The following is a 20,350-nucleotide window of genomic DNA, read 5'->3' on the forward strand; positions in this document are numbered from 1 at the left end:
AACTGACTGGGACTTAAAACCCATGTGTTGCACTAAAATGTTCATTGTAATGACATTTTTCATGAAGCTAATTGAACTGTATCCATTTCCTTGGTGACGAAGAAGGCTTTTGTTCTGATAGTTTCTCTGGATTGAGACTTTGTTCTTCTTATAGCCTTAATGCAACAATGCTATACCTATGTGCCTGAAAGGCCCTGTATGTTGGGCAGGTCAGAGGTCACCTCTAAACCTCGGTTGCCTCATCTGTTAAGTGGGGGTAATTTTCATCTCTATCCCCATCGAGTTGCTGTAACAATTAGATAAGATTATGCACATAAAGTGTTTGGCACAAAGCCTGGTATTTAGTAAAAATTTAGTATGTGTTGGCTGTTGGATTACAATTAAGCAGCATAAGCATTTAATCGTGTTACCCAACGAGAGTATCAAAACCATGAAAATAACGTGAGATGAAGGGTCTTCCCCTCCATGAAGTCATGACATATTTTCCCCTCGAGGGGCAATCAAGTTTTTTCTTCACTACATGGGACTAACGTTCCTATCTCAGAATTCTTGGGGGACGCTTGGAATATTGCACAACTAGGTCAGGATTCCCGGACTAAAGCTTACTGTAGACTTGGGGTAGGATGTGAGCTAGGTATGTGCTGTCACTTGGCTACACATACTACAGGAGCGTTACATACAGCTCTCGGGCAGCACGGGATGGAAGGAATGGGTGCCGTGAAGCGGGAGGCTGCCGCTGCCTCCACCTCTCCTCTGCTTGAGGGACCTTGGCCAGGTCCCCTCTGAGCTCAGCTTTACTCCAGTCTCAATGCAGAAACTCGAACTGGGTGACCGGCCCCTCTCAGCTTCCTGCCACCTCTGAGGTTCTCTGATTCATCTACATGCCCATCGAGCACATTTGATTTTCCCTCTGAGCTGCAGCCAGGCTTGCTGTCACAGCAAGGCCATGAGCGCATCCACAGTGACTACACGGTTCCTTGAGCTAAGTGGCTTATCTAAAGGCTGTTGGAAGAGAACGAGCAATAACTTTTGGAAACGGTTTGGCATGCTTGGATGGCTGACTGGATTCCATTTAAAAGAACAGGCAGTTTAATTTATTGAAATAACTAGGGCTTTATTCTCTAAAAGATACCAAATGATCACTTCGACAGAATTCTTTTCAGCCACTTGCTCTGGTACCACTTGAACCCAACATTTTCTATTTTGTTGCCCGACTCGTGTGAAGCCACAGTCTAGACTCCCAACGCCCCCTGCTTCGTGAGCACAAATAATAAGCATGGATCAACAATTAACAAACCCCTCCTCATCTGGAAGGTCCCAATGATCGACTTGTGTAAGCTGCTGGACACATACGGCTGCACATCACTATAAGCCTCTACTTTTGTAGAAAAATCACTCTTGAAAATACAACGCCTCTGGGGGGGGCGGGTGTTAAAATTCAGTATGGAGGAAGACTTCTTGTTTCAGTCAACGTCGTCACCTCCTCAGAGTCTGGGCAAATAGAGTTGTCCAGATGCACTCACATCACCTTTAGCAACTGGACCGGCCCTCTTTGCTTTTTAACAGCCTGTTTTAGTGGTTTTCAAGTTGTTTTAACAGTCGCTCTGTTATTAAACTAACAGCAGCTCTGTGGGAACAATTCGGCACAAATACAAAAGGAAGCCAAAGACATTAGGCTTTATTTAACCAGCTGTAATTTCTCTGGACAGTGATGATGATGATGATGATGATGATGATGGCTGTTAAGGTTTCTAATGAGCATCTGTAAGGCCTTAATAAAATGAAAATTTTAAATTCATTGCCTCTGGTTTCGCTTTTCATTGCCTTTGCCTTCCTTCCTTCCCTTTGAGGGGAAGACAACACTTGCCTTTCCCGAGGGCCCATCTCCCAGAAACCCTTCCCGCAAGTCTGAGAACAGTAGAAGAGGCAGCTTGGAGCAAGGGGAAGGGAGGTAACTCCTTTATAAAATGTGGAGCTTGCTACCGCGTGCTTTGGCTGACTTAGGTTAGCCCTTTGGACAGTGGTTTCTCCATCTGTAAAACGGGGATAATACATCATTGGGTCGTTGTGCAGACTGAACCGAGACAATGAATATAAAACATCAGGAAGACAGTGGCACTGGAATTTAAATAAAAACTTTTTAGAAAAGAACACTGTCGGGTGTATAGTAGACATCCAACAAATGGTGGCAGTGCTTGTGTGACATGACGGTTGTCACAGGATACCGGGCAGCACACTTACATTTATAAAGCTGACATTTAGTTCCTTGGCTGTGTACCCTCTCTGGAGGTTGCGTCGGGCATAAACATCATAGTCACGGACAATTCTGGTGATAATGTCTGATGTTGAGATGCCTTCCGTTCTCTGTGTTGGAACAAACATTCCTGTTCAAATAGCAAAGAGGGGATAAAAAGAAAAACGTAAGACCTGTTTTCTTTACTAGCTCTCTTTTCCGGGACAGAGTTGCAGCTCCTGGGTGTGTGAGGGAGGCTTTCACATGTGGCCCCAGGTGGCTGTTCCACACCCGGTTCCGTACACTTCCTCCCGCCACAACACTGCATGCTCAGCCCCCCGGAACTGCTCCCTGGAGGCAGCGGGCACGCACTTGGCACTGACTCATACCAAGCCTTGGATCCCCTTCCCCGCTCGCACCAGCCACAGTGCTTCTCCTTAGTCTGTGGGGTCCAGCTTCAAGGTTGTGCCCCTGGGAAGCCTTTCCTGCCATCACTGAGTAGAATCCACAACCTCTAGGATACAAATGTGGCTTCCATCAACACAACTATTTTATTTTTTTTAATTTTTTTTAACGTTTATTTATTTTTGGGACAGAGAGAAACAGAGCGTGAACGGGGGAGGGGCAGAGAGAGAGGAAGACACAGAATCGGAAGCAGGCTCCAGGCTCTGAGCCATCAGCCCAGAGCCTGATGCGGGGCTTGAACTCACGGACTGTGAGATCGTGACCTGAGCTGAAGTCGGACGCTTAACCAACTGAGCCACCCAGGCGCCCCTCAACACAACTGTTTTAAATACCTGCCTCCTTGTCAAAAGGGGAACATTCTGAAAGTAGAGATTATGCCTCGACTATCTCTGCATTATCAGCCCCCAGCTCAGTGCCCATTCCTGGCACATGGAAGGTGCTGGATAAATGCAAATGAAACGAGTAAGTGAATAGAGCCTAACAATTGAGCCAATGAATTAGATCGTGGTCCAACTTCCTTTCTTCCCTAAGGAAGTCTGCATCTGATTAGACTGAGGAAAAGATGAAAAAGTGTACTATTTTGTTGTCTCTGATTTGAAGACATGCCCTTGGGATGCTAGATGACTTTATCTCCCTAAGAACAGTCTACTCTGGAGGTGCCTGGGTGGCTCAGTCGGTTGAGCATCGGACTTTGGCTCAGTTCATGATCTCATGGTTCATGAGTTCGAGCCCCACGTCAGGTTGTGTACAGACAGCTCAGAGCCTGGATCCAGCTTCAGATTCTGTGTCTCCCTCTCTCTCTGTCCCTCCCCCACTTGTTCTCTCTCTCTCTCTCTCTCTCTCTCTCTCAAAAATAAACAAACATTAAAAAAATTTAAAAAAACAAGAAGAGTCTACTCTGCTTGGTGGTTTCACCACTCAAGACTCTTTCATTTAGAACACATGGGACTGAGTAAAAATAAGCACAGAGAATGCCAAGTTCTAGGAGACTTTCTTTAATGTCCTCAGAGATCTATTTGGGTGAACAAATACAGGGCTATCAAGAGGTCACAAATGTTATCGAGACAAGAATGTGGTTTATATTCACACTTGTGTTGTCAACTGAAACATGTTGGCAATTAAGATATTTCTCCCCAGTGTGATTAGGGCCACTCAGAGATCTCAGGGGTGGGACAGCATGATGGACAGGGCCTGGGGACAAGGGTACTGGGTTCTCAGTTTGGAGACTTGGGCAAGACTCACACCTCAGAAGGCATGTTACTTAACCTCAGTGTCCAAAACTGAGAAGTGAGGCGGCCAGACAAGATGGCCTTGGGATCATCTGCGCCACCTCCCTCTCCCTCACTCAACTACGTCTAATCCGTCTCCTTCCAGGCACCAACCTACCTCCTAAAAAGCTCTCTGACTCACCCACTTTTCTTCACCATTATCTAAACCAATCTAACACCATCTAGTTCAAAGATTACAGCAAGAGCCTCAAAACCAGTCTCCAGCGATGTCATTTTTGGTGCCCTCAATCCACTCGTCATGTGGCAAGAGCCACAGAACAGCCTTCCAAAACACATACCAGGCAGCAGCCCAACAGCCTTCGGTGGCTTTCTAGAGTCCTGAGTAATCATGTCTAAACCCTTACCCTGGCTCTGTGCCAGCTTCCTTTATCTCTGCTCCCCGCCATGCTCTCCAGTCCCATCTCAGACCCTCTCCCCCACTTCATTGCCTGAGCCAAGGCCCCTGGACTACACTGCCAATAGGGGGCACCATTCTCACTGGGTTCTGTAGAGCTGTGTGACAAAGTGGGCCTGCCTGAGCCCCCCCGACACTGGGCTTCAGTGTCCTGAGAGGGCTGGCCCCATCCCCTCACTCTGCCACACACGTGCTCTCTACTCAGCTGACCCCCTGTCATCCCCTGGGTTTCACCGTTAGCGTCACTTCCTCGAAGCAATCTCTTAACCCCCAGACTGGCTCTTCAGGCTTTCTTTCTCTCCCTTCACATATTCCAAAGTCTGTAGAAAACAGCTTATTCAATAACTGCCTTCCCTACTTGACAACAAGCTACATGAGGGAAAGAACTCCTGTCTTAATCTCCTCTATATTCTCAGCACTGGGTGACAAGCAGGCACTGTAAGAATATTTGCTGAAGAGCTGACCAGATGAACATTGATCTCTGAGTGCCTTTCCAAATCCAGTTCTCTTTGATTCTATTGACACTGATGAACTTTTCAGTCTTCTGGCCCCTCCTAAGGTGTCCCTTTGAGCTCTCTTTTGATATCATGTGTACATTCACAGTATCAGCAGCAGGCTGGCACTGCTGACGTTTGAGACAAAGCACCGGGCTTCTAATATTCTGTGGCTCAAAGACAGAGCTGGGGTTTACTACTACGCCCAAAACTTCTTTTATCACTTTCTGAGAATAAGGACTCCAACGCAGAAAACCAAATGGAAGGCAGAGGACACAAACATCCAAACACATGAATATAAATAGCACCCAAGTGACCAGCTGCGCAGGGGGCTCTGGTGGGCAGGGAACACTGAGTGGTCCCAAGCTGGGGGGCCGAGACAACATCCCCACCTTGGTGGGCGGAGCAGGGAGCTTTCTGGGGAGCGCTATGTCCCATCTGTCAGCAGGCAGACGCTTTTCCCACACCCCTGCTGCCTGGTGACATGTTAAGAAGATTTCTAGTTACTAGTAGATTTTAGCAAGTCAACGAGACACTGGTGACATGAGCTCACCCTTTCTGTGAAGCCACAGAGCGAGGTCTCTGTGGCTGAGTTACCGAAGGTTTAGGGCGGGGACCGACTTGCTTTGGCTGGTGGGGAGGTACGTCTCTGAAAGAAGCCAAGCCCTCTGCTGACATAATGAGGCACCCGGCTTCCTCCAAATCCTAATTAGTGCTCTGCTAAAAATATTCAGTAATGAGCATGATCAGAGAACCTTTTTTATCGTGCTTTCCCGAATTGCAGTGTTTGGTTATGGAGCTATTTTAAGAAGCAGCCAAGCACATGTTCATGAAGGAAACTTTCGACAGTAGTAGGCAATATTAGCAGGATGATGAGGACCGTGAAGCCTACTTCACTTAAGCTCCATCCTTTCATCCAGCTTTGCTGGAGGGTTTTGACATGTAGTTCCGACAAGCAAAGCAGAGTGCTGTAAAGTTTAATTCATGCCCTCGATATCTCTGGCTTCATTTAAAGTGACTTTTGCCTTTCAAAATAGACCTCAATTAGAATGCAAACGCCACATGTGGATGCCCGGGCCATTTCTGAGCATCTTTCCCTCACCGTGAATACTCGGGCCTTCTCTCCTACGGCTCTCCCTTGGTGAGAAATCGGCAGAACAGATCAATGGCCCTGTGCATACGTAAAGTCACGCAGAGTCTTATGCCCGTGCTCCCAGGCCAAGTAGAATACCACCTATTCAATGCGAAGATGGGAATTAGGGTAGATTAAATATGGGCACAGTCCCCTTCCCCTGGAATCTGAGCTGGCCTGAGTGACTTGCTTGTAACCAAGAGAATGTGGTAGAAGTGACGCTGGCTGACCTCCAAGGCTAGGGCCAAAGAAGTCTTGAGGCTTCTGTCGAGATTGCTAACTCTCCAAATGCCTCCTCTTAGGACGCACATTCTTGGAACCCAGCCACCATGCTTTTTAGAAGCCCATGCAACACAGAGAGGCCACAGGTAGGCGCTACAGTATCAACCCCAGCTGAGCTCCTTGCTGACAAACGACCACCCACTGCCAGCCATACAAGAGCACCACCTGGGACCTGCAGCCCAAGTGGGCCTTCAGATGACTACAGCCCCAGCCCACAGCGGAGTACAACCATTGGAGAGACCCCAAGCAAGAACCACCCAGCCAAGCCCTGGGTGAAATTCTGCCCTACGAAATCAAGAGCAAAATAAAGTGGCTCCTAATTTGTTATGCAACAATAGGGTGCTCCATTGCTTTGAGTCAGGAAATTATTGGGCCTGTTCCTATACCCTAAAATCAGGAATGCAACTTCTTCTTAGCTCACTAGAGGCTACTCACCAAGAAATGAAACCACGACCAAATGCATGTTTTCACTCTCCAAGGTAGGTGAGAAGCTATCACCCCAGGAAATGTTGATTCAATTCACCCTGGGAGTAACCCTGGGTGAACCAGATACCTGGTCTAGATTCTTGCTACTCTGAGTGAGGTCTATGGACTTACTGTATCTACCAACCTGGGAGCTCGTTAGAAACGGGGATCTTAGGGCACCTGGGTGGCTCAGTCGGTTAAGCGTCCAACTTCAGCTCAGGTCATGATCTCATGGTTGGTGAGTTGGAGACCTGCACTGATAGCTGATAGCTCAGATCCTGGAGCCTGCTTTGGATTCTGTGTCTCCCTTTCTCTGCCCGTCCCCCGCTCACATTCTCTCTCAAAAGTAAACATTAAAAAAGTGTTTTTAATAAATAAAAAAGAAATGGGGAGCTTAGCGGCACCTGGGTGGCTCAGTCAACTGGGTGTCTGGCTTCAGCTCACGTCATGATCTCACGTTGTGTAAGTTTGAGTCCTGTGTCGGGCTCTGTGCTGACAGCTCAGAGCCTGGCGCCTGCTTGTGATTCTGTCTGTCTGTCTGTCTCTCTCTCTCTCTCTGCCCCTCCTCCGCTCACACTCGGTCTCTCTCTCTCTCTCTCTCAAAAATAAACATTAAAAAAAAAAAAGAAATGGGGATCTTAGGTCCTACTAGACCTACCGAATCCAAATCTGCATTTAAAAAGATCTGTCAGAATGTCTCCTAAGGCAAGGAAAACAAAAGCAAAAGAAAACTATTGGGTGTATTACAAAGGTTCTGCACAGCAAAGGAAACAAACCCACAAAACAAAAGGACAACCTACTGATTGGGAGCAGATATTTGTAAATGACCTATCCCATTAGGGGTTAGTATCCAAAACATATAAAGAACTTATACAACTCAACACCAAAAAATAAATAATCCAATTAAAAATGGGCAGAAGACATGAAGGCATGTGAAAAGATGTTCAGCATCACTCATTACCAGGGAAATGCATATCAAAACCACAATAAGACACCACCTCACATCTGTCAGAATGGCTAAAATCAAATACACACGAAACAACAAATGTTGGTAAGGATGTGGAGGAAAAGGAACCCTCATGCACTGTTGGTAGGAATGCAAACTGGGGCAGCCACTGTGAAAAAGGCTATGGAGGTTCCTCAAAAAATTAAAAACACAATTACCCTAGGATCCAGTAATTGCACTACGAGGTATTTACCCAAAAAATACGAAAACTCTCATTCAAAAAGATATACGCACCCCTATGTTTACTGCAGCATTATTTACAATAGCCAAGATGTAGAGCAACCTAAGTGTCCACTGATAGATGAATGGATAAAGAAGACGTGGTATATATGTACAATGGGATACTACTTAGCTATAAAAAAAAATGAAATCTTGCCATTTGCAATGACATGGATGGATCTAGAGGGTATAATGCCAAGTGAAATTAGTCAAAGAAAGACAAATACCATATGATTTCACTCATATGTGGAATTTAAGAAACGGACAAATGAGCCAAGGGGGGAAAAAGAGAGACAGACAAACCAAGAAATAGACTCTTAACTATAGAAAACTGATAGTTACCAGAGGGGAGGTGGGTGAGGGGATAGGTGCAACAGGTGAAGGGGATTAAGAGTACACTTATGATGATGAGCACTGAGTCATGTACAGAATTATTGAATCGCTATATTGTACACCTGAAACTAACACTCTATTTTTTTAATTTTGATTTTAGTTAACATACAGTGCAGTATTGGTTTCAGGAGTAGAATTTGTGATTCATCACTTACAACACCCAGCGCTCATCACAAGTGCCCTCCTTACTACCCATCACCCATCTAGCTCATCTCCCACCCACCTCCCTCCATCACCCACAGTTTGTTCTCTATCATTAAGAGTCTCTTGTGGTTTGTTTCCTTCTCTTCTCTTCACCCACCTTCCCATATGTCCCTCTATTTTGTTTCTTAAATTCCACCTATGAGTGCAATCATACGGTATTGGTCTTTCTGATTGTATATAACATTGTATGTTAACTGTACAGGAAGGGAGGGAGGGAGAGAAAAGAAAAGAAAAGAAAGGAGGAAAATAGGAAAGGAAAGGAAGGAGGGAAGAAGAGGGGAGGAGGGAGAGAGAGAGAGAAAAGAAAGAGAAAAGAGAAAAAAGAAGAAAAAAGAGAGACAGAGAGAGATCTCGTGGGGATCTGTAGTCACATTTACATTTGATAAGCTCTGGTCTATACCAGGTCCTTCATGGCGATTGTAGGGAAGGAGTAGCTGGCTCATAGCTCAGATCTTCCAAAGACTTAAAAAGGTAATAACCTCCCTATGCCATAACCCACCTCCTTACAACTGATTCATCAGCCAGTTTCTCCGCACCTTCTCCCCTCCTACCCCTGCCATGTTCCTCAGCAGCCTTCCAAGTCTGAAGCACATGGGGTTTCCTTCTTGGAACTTCTTATAAATAAGACAAGACTGGCATGTGAGAGTGTCAGGCCTCTTGTTCTTACCCAATGCTCCTGACCACCGCCAGGGGGAGGCCTTTCTGAGAACACAGCACAGACCTGACTACCAGCCCTGGTGCGGGGTGCATGGAGCTTCCCCAGCTGGCCCCAAAAGGGTTTGAACCAACGAAAACACCATCAGGAAGACTAAGTATATTATAGGTAACAGAATAATTTTCTGAAATATTATCCAATGTCGTGTTCATTTCTGGGGATGATGTCTGTCCTGAGGTCCTGTTGGCACTGATGGGGAGACCTCCATTATCTCAGGGGAAAGAAGCTGCAGCTGAGAATACAGGAGAAGGCGTTCAGCTTCTGACTTCTGAAACGGGCTCTTTTGAAGGCTCGTTTCAAAAAGAACTGTTTTGAAAGGTAAGGCTTTCACTTGAAAGAGCCATGCTTTGAGGACTACAAAAAAAAAGGTTTTCTAAATCCCAGAAAGTGCCCCTTTCATTATTAAGAAGCAGAGGCTGAGTGGACTCAGAGTGAGGAGTGTTTTCCTGTAAGCCTTGGAGTGGGGAAAACATGCAATTCACCACGTGGCAGCGTCTTACCCTCCAGGCAGAGGAAAAGCCCCTCCTGAGATCGAGGGGAAAGAACCCGGAGAGGGATAAGGAGGGGAAGGATGGAAGTGAGAAAATGTGAGTGGGGCCTGTCCCTTGCCCCCATTCAGAGTCAAACCCCAGGGTCAGGGACAGGCAAGTGAACCCATTAGACAGCCCAGACCAGAGGGGCTGGTACCCCATTCACCTTCAGGAACTTTGGGAGAAAATGGTCTCCCAGAGACCCCATGCCAACATGGGGAGGCCTCAGTAGAGCATTCCTTACATGGGCGCGTCAGGCAGGACTGACATGGCCCCTCCCACAGCTGTCCAGTAGATTAGGGAAGACATTTGTAAAGTTCCCAGGGGCCCTCTGGAGAAACACTGAAGGTAGCGGAGATTTAAAATCTGCATGACCGCTGGGCGGCACACCCAGAGCATAGGGATGGGATCCTGTAGCAGAGGCTGTGGCAAGAACAGGCCAAATGGAGAGGTGGCTGGATGTCAGAAGGCTATGATGGGGGGCTTCGTCGCCACAGATGATGGCTGAGCAGATCCGATACCATACAATGAAAGATAAGCAACAACCAGTTCCCTACCCCATGCCAGGCCAACACCTAGGGCCCAGGAACAGAGATCACCCCAGGAGAAAAAGGCCAAAAGCTGACTCTACACAGTCCCAGTGCAGACCTAGCACAGTGTCGAGTACTGTAAATGTCCAGGGTGTTATTCCCTGTCATCTGGGGAAATGGGAGCTCCTGAGTAGGTTCAGCTACAGAAATGACTCCTGTCCTCCTACCTGGTTGATCCTTCCCCCACAAGAGACCCCCACAAGAGTGTTCATGGCACTTCCCTGACTCAGAATGGCACTTGGCTCCATGTGACATATAGAATTAAATCTACACTACCCCATCCTGCCAATCGCCATCTCTGCTCTCACCTCTACACACCCTATAGTGCATGAACATTTGATTTTCTCCAAATGCGCTATGCTTCATAAGCTCCCACCTTCGGACATGCATCCCCGGCCTACAGCACACACCCCTCCACAGGCTTCTAATATTTTGAGGTAATTATTTTGTCTCTGCCATCTCCCACGGGTGAGAACTAGGTCTTGTTCGTATTTGCATACCATTTCCCCTCCAACAATTCCTGGCTTGTGGATGCACTCAGGGAATTCATGGCTTCACCAATGAGAGTCCAAATGATCCAAAGATGGAATGAGCTGCCTTGGGAGGTAGGAGCTCCCCCATCACGGGAGATGGAGAAGTCCCAGTTCTATCAGGAAGTGGCAGTGATGCCAAGGAGGGGCTAGGAGACTGGGTTTGTAACCCTCAGGAGCCCATCCTACCTCAAGAGTCCGAAGGTCCATATGTACCAGGAAAAGGCTTTAGTGGTGGTGGGCTGAAAGTAAGGGACGGTGGGGCCAACGTGGGTGGAGTGCCAGTGGTTCCCAGGAAGAGGGGAAGACGGCTGTGATGAGGACAGCTCAAGTATAATGGGTATATCACACTTCTTGAAATCTCCCAGTAAAGCAAATGCTAACTCACAAGAGCAGGGGGCCGGACATGCCAGATAATGGTTTCACGTACGTAGGAAGGTATGCTTGGACACACTTACAGTGCCCAGAGAGGAGAGGTATGATAGAAAGCCAAACAGCAGACAACAAACCAAGCCATTAATAATCTACTTCCACACCTAACTCTAGTTAAAATACCAATTCCAACCCATCCTTTCCTCAAACTCTTCCTTGCTCCAAGTTTCTCAGGCAGCGGTAGCCTTATGGGAGATTAATGGAAGGCAGTGAGGTGAAGGAAGGTGGACAGAGAACTTACGTAATTCAGGCCACTATCCTGCCTCCTTCCAGTGGGGACATCTCCATTTTTAAGGTCAGAAAAACCATGTGACCCTTTAAGAGGGTACAAGTAATTACCTTTGCCCCTTCTGTCTTTTAAAATAATCCAAATGGATAGAATCTGGGGAGACTGGGTATTTAAAAAGTCCTAGCAATGACTATATTAATTCTTAGGTGATTACCGGAAACCCTGTGACACCAACTGAAAACGTCAGCTCAGGAAAACACTAAGTGTTGGGTGGTGAGTGCATAGCAGAGACTATTTTTCCATTACACATCTGCCCCCAAAAGCACCTATTATTTGTGATTTATATTCCCTTGCCTTTTATAAGACAGAGCAAGAAAAATGCAAATCCACAGATATAATTTTAAAGATATTTCATTCAGATCATAGTCATTTTTGCAACAAGTCACATGGCAAACCCTTCCATCTTTCTCTGAGATTTTGTTGGGCTGTGAGCCTTTGGTGGTTCAGAGTAATTTAGTGCATATAGTCGGCATCTCCCTTCAATAGAGGGGTGAGGGACTCAGTGGCCATGATACCAATGGAAAGCAAACAAATTAGATGCAAAGGCTGATAAAATTCAGCCCCAAATCACCCCTTAATCTAAGTAATTTGAAAAACTCCACAAGATAGAGTACGTGCCCAAATTATCTAGGTAAATGGCCCTACGCCCTGTGTAGTGGGAAGAGCTCTTGCCAACAGAAGACGTCCATCTTAGCTAACTCCCCATCATATTCCATTAAAAACACCTTCTTGCTGGAGTGCCTGGCTGGCTCAGTCAGAGGAGCGTGCGACTCCTGATCTTGGGGTCGTGGGTTCAAGCCCCATGCCGGGTGTAGAGATTACTTAAATAAATAAAACTTTTTTGAGAAAGCACCCTGTTGCTTAGCCAGTGTTGAACGAGCACTACAAATGTACCAGGGACTATAAGGGGATGTGAAGATGGATGAGACACAGCACAGACCATGGCACCTCATTCTAGGCAGGGATACCTACACGCACCTGGAGGGAGGGAGGGGGGGAGAGAGGGGGAGAGAGGAAGAGTGGGAGGGAGAGAGGGAGGTAAGGGGAGAGACAGAGAGAGGGAGGGGGGAAGAGGAGGGGGGACAGAGAGAGAGACAGAGAGAGACAGAGAGAGAGAGAGAGAGAAACTATCAGGATGCCACCAGAAAGGAGCTGAAAGGAAGGTCCATTTGCAAAGAGTGTCCAAGGAAGGTAGTGGGAGGGTACTGCTGCTGAATCATGCCCCAGGGAGACAGGGCATGTCAAGCGCTAGGTCCTCAATGGGGCACGGAGTAGGCATAGGCGCTCAGAGCGAGGGCATGCCAAGGCCAGAGAAGAGCTGGAGCCAAGGCACTAAGTAGGGGTGTGTCTGGGCACGAGGACGGGCTCCGTGTGCCTGGAGTTTAGGGTCTGAGCAAGGCGGTGCAGAGCCCAGGCTGGCAAGATGCAGAGGCTGGGCAGGGCCAAGAGATGGAAACCCAGTAACAAAACCCAGGAGCAGTCAGAGAGACCGAAGGAAATGAGAAGGTCCCACAAGTGTCCCAGAAGAAGACAAGAGCACCCACACGAGGAGAGGAGTCAGCAGGGTTGTTATGTCCAGAGGACAGAGTCGAGGCCACTGGATTGGGTGGTCCAAAGGTCATGACCAAAGTGAGGAAGGATGGAACGTCAGTGAGAGCACAGGCATCTGGGAATGACCGGGAGAGCACCTGCAGGTTGCCAGGAAGGGACTACCGACCCAGGATGTGACTGGAGATGGAGGGAGAGGGAGGGCAGAAGAAGGATTTGATTTATTTGTTCTTGTTTGATTTGTTTATTTGTTTGAAGTTCTTACAGACTTTCAAAGATTGTAAGCTGAGACGAAACTACTAGAGAGTGAAAACCCTGCATGGCAAAGAGAGGAAGAATGAATGAAACAGGCTCCACGGAAGGGAGAAGGTTGGTGCAGATAAAGACGTCAGCCTGGGACACAAAACATACCCCTTTTCCTCAGGATGCAGGACAGGAGGTGAAGAGGCGAGGAGTTGCAGGTCAATCAGGGCAGGAAGCGGGTAAATGTTATCAAGGAACATCGACAATCCCGCTGAGGCTAGAAACCACAGACCTGTTACGATGCCCCAACAGTGATTTCCCTCAAGTCCTTAGCACCAAAGGAAAAGGAACAGAGAAGGTGACGAAGGAATGAACCCCAGGGAATCTGCAACGGATGGAAACCGGCCTCTCTCCAGCCCCCTAATAACTCCCTGGGGCAGACTAGAGTCTCTGAGTTTAAAAGAAATGCTTAGTGACAACTGGGACAACTTCCAAAGTGCAGGCACTGTGTCTGCCCTCCATGACACTGCTTAACAGTTTGGGGAAGGAAATGCTCTACCTGATTTCTCAAATATTTACGCATTCTTTTTTTCCCCTCTGCCTGTGGTACCTGAGGATATTACTGTGATGTGATAGGATGACATAAGGCAGGACTGACTTTGGAGACAAGGAGTCCAAATTGTTAATTACCCAGTTATCTGTCTTCTTCTGGAAGGAACGCTCTTGTAAGTATAAAATCATTTCATTGTGGAGACTTAAATGTGAATGAGGAAAATGCCCTCTAAACAATAGGGTCCTATGGTTTCAGTCTGACGAACCCTAAAACTGAGCCTCAAACCACAAGTTGAGTACTTCGGTGCTCAAGTTAATTCTTGTATAAATACCTAAATGGTGTCTGTCCTCTGACTGAGCCTTAGCACATGTCAGCAGAAGCTTGTAGAGGCTACTTGGCAGACATTTGAAATTCCGGTGCCTCCCATGTATGTGCTGCAAGCCCAGGGCAGATGTCTCTGTTTAAACCTCAAGGTCATAATGCAGTGGACAGGTGTGCATAGGGGAACTCACCGGCTTCTTTGATATGCTTGTAAACATCGTCAGAGCCGGCAGAAGAGTAGGGAATGTCATCATGGGCCACAAAGTCAATCTGTTGGAGACAGAGAAGAGTGATGTCACCACTAGGATGGATGTGCATGTCTGTGATTTGCACATGCCTTTTTTTTTTTTAACTTTTATTTATTTTTGAGAGACAGAGCGCGAGCGGAGGAAGGGAAGAGAGAGAGGGAGAGACAGAATCCAAAGCAGGCTCCAGGCTCCGAGCTGTCAGCCCAGAGCCCGACGCGGGGCTCGAACTCACAGACTGCGAGATCATGACCTGAGCCGAAGTCGGACGCTTAATTGACTGAGCCACCCAGGTGCCTCTGCACGTGTCTTTTTGAGATCAAGCATTCGTAACAAAGCAGTTGAAATAAGCAGTTTATAATGGGGACTTGAATCCTCGACTGAAAGGTCCTGACTGCCAAATGTCTCCTTTTCCAGGAAATAAAGCGAACGAGGTCGGTTTGTCTCCTCTACTGGTCCCTCTTTCTCTCTCCTCTGACAGGAGGTTTTGTTGCCCTTCTGTCCATCTGCCTTTAAGCTTTCTCCTTAGAGAATCCATTCGTTGTTCAGATTTTCCTCACCCCTGCTATGATGAGGGACCCAAAAAACCTCCATTTCCTGTCTCGTCGATAGGAATAGGTCTTCACGCTTGAGTCGTGTTTTATGTGGGGAAAATGAATTCACACCTCTTTTCTTATTTGATCTTCCTGACCACCTTGTTAGGCAGGTGGGGCACATGCTACTATTTCCATTGGGACACAAGGCTGCTGCTGGTAGAAGACTTGTCAGATCTGCCTGAAGTCGCCCTTTTCTATTTCACTGCCCTCTGCTGTCACTTTAAAATCAAGCTATTTGAAATTTAATTCCGCCTGAAAGCCAGCGTCCCCTGGCAGTGGCACCTCCATTTTCCCAGTTTACCTAGGCCCCAAACACCTCAGAGTCGGCCTTCTTCCCCTACATCCTTCAGTCTCCGTGACACATAGGTCACAAGATCCACGGGGGTGCGTGCGCGTGTCTGTGTGCACATGCGAACGTACATGCACGCGTGTGCACCCATCACGTCCTCCCCGCAGCTACTACACCCAATCCGGGGCCCTGTCACCTGGGTTACTGATACCAACCTACACCTGACCTTCCTCACCGCAGGCTCTCTCCCTTCCAAGCCATCCCTCCGTGACACGCTGGGGGTGGGGCACTTCCTTGGGAAACAGTTTTCTTTGTGTCATTCTTTTTCCTGCTCATCTTCACTGGCTCCCTGTTTCCTGCTCCACCCGGTGAAAACCTGTTGCCTGGCTGTCCAAGCCCTTTGCAACCAGGCTTCACTCCACCTCGAGGCACAGTGCAGAACAGCAGTCTGATCTGCCTGTGCCGCCGCTTCCTAGCTAGGTAACTCTTAGGTTGGCTGTAAGGATGAAACCACGATTTCCCAGCCTTGGTATCTGCAACGTTTTGAGGTGGACAGTTTTTTGAGGGGCGTCCCGTAGGAAGCTTATTAGCACCCGTGGCCTTTACCTGCTAGAGGCCGGTACCCGCCCCCCGGCGGGGACAGCCAAAAATGTCTCCAGACACCGCCAGACGTCCCTTGAGGGCAAACTTAAGTCCATTTGAGAATCACTGGATTAAATGAAGTAATTACGTACAAGTGCTAAAAATCACCTGGGACACTCATACTTAGTTCCTCTTCCTCTCCAACGACAACAAAGTCTCAGGGTAGCCATGAGACTGAATGCGACTCACGTGGGAGCAAAGCCCTCAGCACGGTGCCTGGCACATGCTAAATAAGAAGTGGCAGCCCTCGCGCCCATCACTGGTACCCCCGGCACGCCTGGCACAAGTGGAATGTACAATAGATGCTTCATAAAAACGCGTTAGTGATTGCTGGAAGTAAATCATATTGTAGTTTCTCCTTTTTCTTTTTATTCTTGCTGAGAAATTGTCTCCTCTGCTATTATCCATGCACATTTATCAGTGTTCTCTCTTCTACATCGTGAATTTAAAAATAGAAAAGAAAACTCTTAGAACAGCTTAATCTTGTTTTTTTTGTGTGCTGCTTATAAAAGGGAAGAATAGGGCCTAATGTGGAGCTGGTGGGGAGATTCAAAGCACATAATTTGATGCAGATCAAAAGAATTTCTCATGTTTTCAACTAATAAAACTCTTGTAGCAGTAGGAGTCTCAGGGTCACAAAATCACACATATAAAGTTCCTTCCTTAAAGGCTGACCCCTGCTCTTCTGGATACAGTACGTGTTCATCTGTTCCATGAAAAATGATGCCTGCGAATCTATAAGCATCAGTAGCGATGATGGTGGTGATAACGACAGTAACATTTTTGGAGCTCGGGCTAGGGGCCAGCCAGCGTTCAAAGGGTTTTGCTTAGATGATCTCATTAGATTCTCAAAAGAGTCCCATGAGGGAAGTACGAATACTGCCCCCAGTTTACAGTTTAGGTAAGTTAGTTCAGTATCTTGCTCAAGGTCCCGCAGTTTGGAAGGGATAGAGGTCACACTTGAACATGGGTGGTCTAGCTCTAGCGCCCACACTGAGGATGGAAAAGGATATCAGTCCCCAGGCTTGGGCAGAAGACAGGCGCTATGTCAAGTGACACCACATGATAGTTCCTGAAGCTACCTCTTCTAGCAAGTGGAAGCTTCTGGGCTTTCTGCATGTAAGGTGCAGAGCCAGATTCCAATTCTGCTACTTAGAGAACATGGAAGAGGAAGCACCTTGTGTTTTTCCAGAAACTCTGGAGTGAGGGTCCATGGAGCATCTCTAATGACTTCGTCCACATAGCGACAGTGTCTGAGGGCTTCATATCTCTCTGCTTCGTTCATCACAGTGAAACCTTTGAATTTGTGGGTGAGGTCATCACTGCAAACTGAAACAGACAAATGTGTTAAAGGCTGCCACCTGGCCCAGGCCCTGCTGACAGCCATCCCGGTACACACAGGGCTTATTCAGCAAAACAAAAGGATCTCAGCCTTACTTGGTACATGACATAATCAAACTCAGTTTGTTGTTGTTTTTTTTTTTTTTTATAGGAACAAAGCATCAGGAAAGCGAAGCAAGCTGAAATCTACCAGCAACTGAGCTTTCCATTTGAGAGCTGATTTTGACTGCATTCTCTGCTGCAACTTTTATTAAAATCATTCTCCACGCTACCTAATGTGACTCTTGTATCTTTTATTTCCTTATCCCACAGCGAAAATTACTATTCGGGGAAAAAAAATGACCAAATGAACTGACAGAGAGCAACCAAGAGGCCTGAATTCTAGAAGGTATGAACAATCATTTCCAATTCTTTTACTAGATCATTGTACTTAATAACCCAAGTGCGATTCCTTACCACGCACTTGTGCCCATACGTGCGCACGCGCGCGCGCGCACACACACACACACACACTTCTGTTCTCTGGACTGAGGTCCAGTCACTACACATCAGGCCACATACTCAAGAATAGGAAGTCATAAAACAGAAGATCTGATCTAGAGGAATTCATCCTTCTAACATTTCTTATCTTTCCTAGATCTCTGGTTCCTGAATCTCCACATGGGGGTTAATATCATCCACTGTCAGCCTTAGAAAGGATTTTTTGAGGATTTACATAAAAGTGCATTGAAATAAACTGAACAAGAAATATTACTCATGACCTTATCCATAATATTGGGGGGGGGGCGTTGGTGAGGAAAGGCAACTTTCCTGAGTTTTCCTCCATGTCAGGAAGAAATGTCACTGTGGGTACAGACCCTGTTCACCAATATCCCAGTGAAAGTCCTACAGCCATTCTATCCTGACTGCTCCTCAAGAGGTTTTCTGTACACACAAAAAATTTATAAGATTTAAGCATGCAATACATGTTTTGAAAACAAAAATACAATTATTTCCTGGGAATCAAAGAACGACCTACATCCCAAACCCAATCTAGCCACAGAGTAAAGGCAGCCGTTGGCCACAGCCAGCATCCTGGGAAGACTTCTTATTGTAGCCCTCATGTGCTCGACCTCCAAACCATCCTCAAACCTGCTGCATCTGCATCCCGAGTGTGCCCAGAAGCCACATTCGTCTTACCACCTCCAGCACATTCACCTCCCCTCCTTTGGACTACTGCAGTGGCCTCCTAGCCAGGCTCTGGTTCCAGCCTTGCCCACCCCCAGCAGCTGTCCTCATCCACCAGAATGACCTTGAAACCTGCCCGATGGTCATTCTTGGGCTCAGAACCCTTCTCATCTCCCTCACAGTGAAAGGGAAACTCTTCCAGGGGCCCACAGGCCACCATGAGTTCCACACCTCAGCCCATTCCTTGCCTCCGTGCTGTTCCTGAAGCCACCAAGAATGCTCCTGCTCAGGTCAGGACCTTGCACTTTGTATCAAACCTGAAACAGTAGTGTTTCAAATATCCACAGAGCTCGCTCCCTCCCTGGCCTCAAGGCTTCCCAGCCATCCAACAGAAATTGCCGTTTGGCAGTCGCCATCTTTTTCCCGCTTCACTTCTTGCCATGGCACTCCTCATCATGGAACTCTCTTATTTTATTGTTGATGTTCTTCTACTAATATATATGCTCCCCGAAGAAAGGGACTTTTCTTTGTTTCATTTTCTGATGGCCCATAGTGGGCTTTTAACAAGTATTTATTGAATGAATTAATAGTGCCTGAAATATACAGATGCTCAATTAATGTTTATTATAATTTAAAATAACAGATATTTATCTGTAGGCACATTTCAACATATATATATATATATATATATATAAAACTAAGAGACTGGTGTAGCTCTAGATACACGTGTATACCTATACATCCTTCCTGAGATGTATAGACATATATAGAATACAATATAGAAAACATTGTAGTAGTTTATGTGACCCAAACACCATCAACCATGTGGTGGGCTCAAAAACTTTGATGAACATCAGAGTTGCCTAAGGAACGTGCTAAATATAAAGATGGTTGGGTCCCACTCGCCGAGATTTTGATTCAGTGGGTGCTATGGTCTGAATGTCTCCCAACAAATTCATTTGTTAAAATCTTAACTTCCAGAGGTGATGATATTTAGGAGGTAGGCCTTTGGTGCTTAAGTCTTGAGGTTGGAACCCGCACGAATGGGATTAGTGCCCTTATAAAGGAGACTCCAGAGTGCTCCCTTAGAATGTTCGACCATGTGAGAAAACAGCAAGAAGGCAAGACCTATGAATCAGGAAGAGGGCCCTCACTAGAGGGACACCATGTTAGCACCTTGATCTTGGAGTTCCCAGCTTCCAGAACTGTGAGAAGTAAACTTGTGTTGTTTTTAAGCTAGCCAATCTGGGGTGTCTTGTTTAGGAGACCAAATGAACTAAGATACTGAGTCTAGAGCAGGGCCTAGGCAGCTCTATTTTTGACAAGCTTCAGGGATAATTCTGACGTATGCAACATTCAAAAGCCCCTGAAGCATGTTATGAACATCTTGAGTAAAGAACCCAGCCTGTTTTTGAATCACCCATCACTCCAGTTTGGGGGGGTGGGTGGTGGGTGGCAGATAGTAGGGCCATGATGACTATGTTATACTGATTCATTGAATGCACTGATTTATGACTATAAATAGCAATTATTTATGGGCCAAGATACCCAATTTAAATATTGATCTAAGACTTCTTAAATATTCAGTTAGGACTTTATTAAAACACTACCTCAACAATCATACTGAGCAAAAATGGATTTCAGATCCATCAATTTTCTATTTTAAACAACACAAAACTAGGCTGGGTCATATCCTCCCCTCGTTTTGAACCTGCACCTGAGCAATATGGTATAACTTCTAGA

The 20,350-nt window shown here is 46.6% G+C and overlaps 1 protein-coding gene across 11 annotated transcripts in view; it reads right to left on the minus strand.

Annotated features, from left to right (window-relative positions):
* The window catches only part of PCYT1B (phosphate cytidylyltransferase 1B, choline), a 126,431-nt gene that overhangs the window by 31,841 nt on the left and 74,240 nt on the right, over window positions 1–20,350 (minus strand). For all 11 annotated transcript variants that reach the window (XR_006710981.1, XM_045472144.1, XM_045472147.1 and 8 more), the window contains 3 exons: window positions 17,277–17,428; window positions 14,519–14,597; window positions 2,242–2,384 (listed from right to left, as the gene is read on the minus strand). Coding sequence is in view for 10 of the 11 variants with exons in the window: in XM_045472144.1 (XP_045328100.1) it covers window positions 2,242–2,384; window positions 14,519–14,597; window positions 17,277–17,428 (374 nt within the window). In the remaining variant the exon portion in view is untranslated. The remainder of the gene's footprint in view (window positions 1–2,241; window positions 2,385–14,518; window positions 14,598–17,276; window positions 17,429–20,350) is intronic.

Source organism: Leopardus geoffroyi, chromosome X (genome assembly GCF_018350155.1).
Source record: "Leopardus geoffroyi isolate Oge1 chromosome X, O.geoffroyi_Oge1_pat1.0, whole genome shotgun sequence".
NCBI lineage: Eukaryota > Metazoa > Chordata > Mammalia > Carnivora > Felidae > Leopardus > Leopardus geoffroyi.